Source organism: Sinocyclocheilus grahami, unplaced genomic scaffold, assembly GCF_001515645.1.
Source record: "Sinocyclocheilus grahami isolate Dianchi unplaced genomic scaffold, SAMN03320097.WGS_v1.1 scaffold857.1, whole genome shotgun sequence".
NCBI lineage: Eukaryota > Metazoa > Chordata > Actinopteri > Cypriniformes > Cyprinidae > Sinocyclocheilus > Sinocyclocheilus grahami.
In genome coordinates this window covers 384,701-390,074 of record NW_015506036.1, presented here as the reverse complement: position 1 = coordinate 390,074, position 5,374 = coordinate 384,701, and the positions used below count along the sequence as shown (strand labels likewise).

Below are 5,374 nucleotides of genomic sequence, written 5' to 3'. Positions count from 1 at the left end.
TAGTCAAGGTCTTTGTGTTTACGTTAATAACAGCCAGATGTGTCGAAACTAAACTCAGCAGGAGCAGAACTGAGGAACCTGCTTTACAGACCCACAGACACGACTGTTTTACACACGTCACTCAAACACAGAATCAGGAATCAGGAATCACATGATTTTAAGGAAAGAGAAACTGAAGTGTAGTCGAGTTGTTGTGTGTTTGTGTCTCTGTATTCATGCAATAAAATGGCAGAAGCCAGAATTTCTCAGAATGAGTTCTTGTGTGCAGTGTGTCAGGATCTCCTGAAGGATCCAGTGGCCATTCCCTGTGGACACAGTTACTGTAAGATCTGTATTACAGACTGCTGGGATCAGGAGGATCAGAAGAGAGTCTACAGCTGCCCTCAGTGCAGACAGACCTTCAGTCCAAGACCTGCTTTAGCTAGAAACACCATGCTGGCTGAAGTGGTGGAGAAACTGAAGAAGACCAAACTCTCTGCTGACTGTTTAGCTGGAGCTGGAGATGTGCAGTGTGACGTCTGTACTGGAAGAACATACAGAGCCGTCAAGTCCTGTCTGGTGTGTCTGAACTCTTACTGTCAGAATCACCTCGAACAACATGAGAGTTTGTTTAAAGGAAAGAGACACAATCTGACTGATCCCACTGGACGACTGCAGGAGATGATCTGCCAGAAACATGAGAAGCTCCTTGAGGTTTTCTGTCGCACTGATCAGAAATGTATATGTGTGCTGTGTACGATGGATGAACATAAAAACCACGACACTGTATCAGCTGCAGCACAGAGGACAGAGAAACAGGTATTTAACACTAGACACTGATGAAATATTGCTGACACTCATGTTTATATTAGCAATCATATGAACAGCTTACAGCATTCACACTGCACACGACAGCAGAAATGAACAGCAGCTGCAAGAAGAGTTTGCTGAAAATGCACTGTAAACCTTCATCAACGCAATCTTTCATAAAATAGGATTTGATTAAGCAACATAAAATAATGGAGTTGTCACACATTCACAGTTTGTTTTCAGTCTGCACCATTTTCATTATCATGGTTAGTAAATTGATTTTGTCATTTAGTTCAGGTGTGTATGGTTTATTAGCCTCGTTTGAGTTTGGTTTGTTTGTTTCCCGTCATAACTGTCGGGTCTCTTCCATGTTTAGATGTGTTGTAGCAGTTCTCTCTGTTTATATATCTTGCCTGTGGATTTATTAAAGGCTGCCTGTAACCGTCATCATAGTGTTCATGTGTACTAACAACACAGCGTTGTGACAGGAGTGAACTATTAACCCGCTCTTTGATCAAATATGTACTTCCATCAGTCAAAATACAGTATAAATGCAGTGACTTTCTGTTCAGTAAATCTGACTGAATACAGATGATTTCAGTTATTTCAGTTATTTATAGCTTCACTTTGTTCATTTATTTTCTGTCTAGAGCCGCAGCTTAATTACGCAGAACACAGAAACACTGTCAGTGTGAAGCTACAGTCATTAGTTATCAGCTCCATGTTTCCTGGATTCATCTGTTCACATTATGATTTAGTACCAGTAGTTTTCTGTGACATTCACTATCATCCGTTTGTCCTGCAGAAGCAGCTGAAGGAGACGCAGAAGACGCTCCAGCAGAGAATCCAGCAGAGAGAGAAAGATCTTCAGCAGCTGAGAGAGGCTGTGGAGTCTCATGAGGTGAGTCTGGAGAAGAAGAGAAGTCTGTCTCCGTCTCAGTTCAGACTCACTGAAGCCTGAATCACTGTGTGTCCTAACAGCGCTCTGCACAGACAGCAGTGGAGGACAGTGAGAGGATCTCTGAGCTGATACGGCTGATCAGAGATCAGGAGAAGACTGCAGTGAGTCGAGCTGAAGGACGACTGGAGCGACTGGAGCAGGAGATCAATGATCTGAGGAGGAGAGACGCTGAGCTTGAGCAGCTGGAGCACACACAGGATCACATCCAGTTCCTGCAGGTAACAGAGATCTAGAAGAACAGGATCATAGTGGACTTGAGCAGATCCTGCTCAAGATCCTGATGAGATCCTGATACCCCGATGAGGACGACGAGCATGCAGATGAGCCATGCTTTTATTGTGTCCAGCCTAAGGCACACCTGTGCAATAATCATGCTGTCTAATCAGCATCTTGATATGCCACACCTGTGAGGTGGATGGATTATCTCGGGCAAAGGAGAAGTGCTCACTAACACAGATTTAGACAGATTTGTGAATATTTGAGAGAAATAGGCCTTTTGTGTACATAGAAAAAGTTGAGTTCAGCTCATGAAAAATGGGGGCAAAAACAAAAGTGTTGTTTATAATTTTGTTCAGTGTATTTCCTAGAAAGGTCACATAGAATGTAAGTGGCAAACACTGGAATCTGTAGCTCTAATGTGATATAATGAATATAAGAATGATGCTGTGAAAGTGCTTGATTGAGTTACTAAAGATCAGTGAAATCACATCTGATGTTCCTGCAGGTTATTGGGTGAAGTGTGGAGCTGATGAGTTTTGATTTCTGTTTTCTGTAGAGTTTCCAGTCTCTCTCAGCACCTCCTGAATCTACAGACGTAAATGACGATCCCTTAATTTCTCTCGTCTCTTCTGATGCTCTGAGAGAATCTGTTCATCAGCTGAGAGACAAACTGGAGGATTTCTGCAAAGAGGAGCTCAAGAAGATCTCAGACAGAGGTAAAGTCCTGCAGATTCATCTGCTCTCAGAAACCAGTCCATCATCAGCTCATATCATGGAGAACATCATATTAGAAAAGTGTTAGGAATAGATACAGGATCATGAGAATCACACTGTTCATGTCTGTTGATTTCCACAGAAACACTCACCAACATTGTTCCCAGAAGCAGGAACCACTTCCTACAATGTAAGTCAGTAAGAAAACCAGCAGAAAACTCACTGAGTGTGTTCATGTTCTTCCTGTAGAAGCTGAAAGAAGAGTTTTATAACTGATGATGTAAATGATGATTTGCGCAGATATCTGCTCATCTGTACTGAGACACTGATGATACACTGAACATGAAGAGTTCAGCTGCATGAAAAGATCAAACAGATTCATAATTCCTGATTTTGATGTGTTTTTTCTCCATCAGATTCCCGTCAGCTCTCTCTGGATCTGAACACAGCATATAAACGCCTCCATCTGTCTGAGAGCAACAGAGTGATTACTAACACTCTCACAGTTCAGTCGTATCCTGATCATCCAGACAGATTTGATGGTTTTGCTCAGGTGTTGTGTAGAGAGAGTGTGTGTGGACGCTGTTACTGGGAGATCGAGTGGAGTGGATGTGTGCGTATATCAGTGTCATATAAGAGCATCAGCAGGAAGGGACGGGGTAATGAGTGTTGGTTTGGATCTAATGATCAGTCCTGGAGTTTGTTCTGCACTCCCTCCAGTTACTCATTCATACACAATAACATACAGACTGCTCTCTCTGTGAAGTCCATCAGCAGTAGAATAGGAGTGTTTGTGGATCACAGTGCAGGAACTCTGTCCTTCTACAGCGTCTCTGACACAATGAGCCTCATCCACACAGTCCAGACCACATTCACTCAGCCGCTCTATCCTGGGTTTAGTGTCTGGTCTGAATCATCAGTGAAACTGTGTTGATGAACCAGAATAGAATGACAAGAGATTCTACCCATAATGCTTTGAGCTGCATGATGAATCCGTAACAGTGAGATCTTTGTAGCGTCTGGACCAATCAGACACACAATTTTTTTTTGTTATATTTAACAAATACCTCTGTAACACCCCTCAATCAACAAACCAACTATGAGGGTCTATGGACCCTTCCCCCAAAATGCATCTAACACCTCAGAAAGGCAGAACAGGCCTCTGGTTCCATGCCAACCAATGCTGATATCACTGGTTTTATTGCCCAACTCTCACTCATTTTCCTTATAGGAAAAATACATAATGCCCAGAGATGGACTGTTCTCTAATTAATTCATAGACAAACCTTTCTTTAAATGAACACGCATATCCTCAGGTCCTTTTTATTATTACTGTACTTGTATATTGTCTTTTGTATTGTATACTGTTTTATGCATGCTTATATTAGAACCACTCGTTCATGTAATCTTACCTATACCATGTTTAGTATCTATGAATTCGTCTTCTGATGATCTAAACGAGAGTGTACATTATATGTTGGTACATAGGCAATACATTAGTGTTTAAGACTCTTTAGTAGTTTTTGCATCAACACCCAATTGACTTACATATGCAAAATACCATACTCTGAGACAAAGAGTCGTAAACTTTCCCTCCAAAAGTTCAAGACACCATTGGTTCTTTGAAATCCCAGAGGAGTGACCTCGATAGAAGATAAAGGCCTCACATCAGTGACCCGCCTGCAGTCTGCGGTTCTGTTAGATTCTGAGAAGATGGGGATGCTGAGCTAGTCTTCTAAGGACACCCTAAGTTCGTGCCAGGCCTCGGCCTTGACTTTCCATTCACCAAAGATACTAGGATCTCGGCTGATGTCCCTCTTAGCTCTTTTTCACTTTCCACTGGGAAGAAACTCCCAATCACCATCGAGTCAGAACATCTTTGGAATTCATCACTCTTCAAACCCGGAAGAAGGTTATCGCAAGTCCAAAACCTTGAAACCATCAAGACTTTCATCCGGACACTCATCAATGACCAAAGCAATGCAAGTATCGTACATTTAAAGGGGTCATATGATGCATTATTTTGTGTGTTTGGTGTAATGGAATGTGTTTATGCGGTTTAAGGTTCAAAAAACACATTTTCCACATACTGTACATTATTGTTTCTCCTCTATGCCCCGCCTTTCTGAAACGTGTCAATTTTTACAAAGCTCATCGGTCTGAAAAGCGAGGTGTGCTGTGATTGGCCAGCTATCCAGTGTGTTGTGATTGGCCGAATACCTCAAGTGTGTGACAGAAATGTTACACCCCTCACCATACTGTGCTGCCCTGTCCGGCCAGAGCGACGAGACAAAAACATTAAAACCCATTATAAACGAGGCATTCGTTGCATCCAGTGGAGACATAATTACTGATTATAATGACTTATACTGTCTTTTTACGTGTTGCATTGCATCGCGCCGCGTAAACATAAAACCATGTCTGCATTTGTGATCAGAGAAATGACAAACAACAAGTGCTGCTCTACACTGCTCAAAAACTCGCTTTACATTTACATTTTACATTTAGTCATTTAGCAGACGCTTTTATCCAAAGCGACTTACAATTGGGGGATACATAAAGCGATTCTTCTTAAAGAGGCAAACAGACACAAGAAGTGGTTGTAATACCAAGTTCTTAGACATTGTTCAAATAAGTACAAGCTAGAAAGAGAAGGAATAAATAAAGAGAGAGATACTTTTTTTTTATTTT

At 41.8% G+C, this 5,374-nt stretch overlaps 1 protein-coding gene across 1 annotated transcript; it reads left to right on the top strand.

Moving 5' to 3' along the window:
* The first annotated feature begins 201 nt into the window (after positions 1-201).
* On the top strand, positions 202-3,617 carry LOC107563092 (tripartite motif-containing protein 16-like). The gene is made up of 6 exons (XM_016247876.1): positions 202-798; positions 1,595-1,690; positions 1,771-1,968; positions 2,526-2,685; positions 2,826-2,873; positions 3,100-3,617. Exons 1-6 carry the CDS (start codon positions 226-228, stop codon positions 3,615-3,617), a joined length of 1,593 nt encoding a protein of 530 aa, XP_016103362.1. The 5' UTR covers positions 202-225.
* The last annotated feature ends 1,757 nt before the right edge of the window (positions 3,618-5,374 follow it).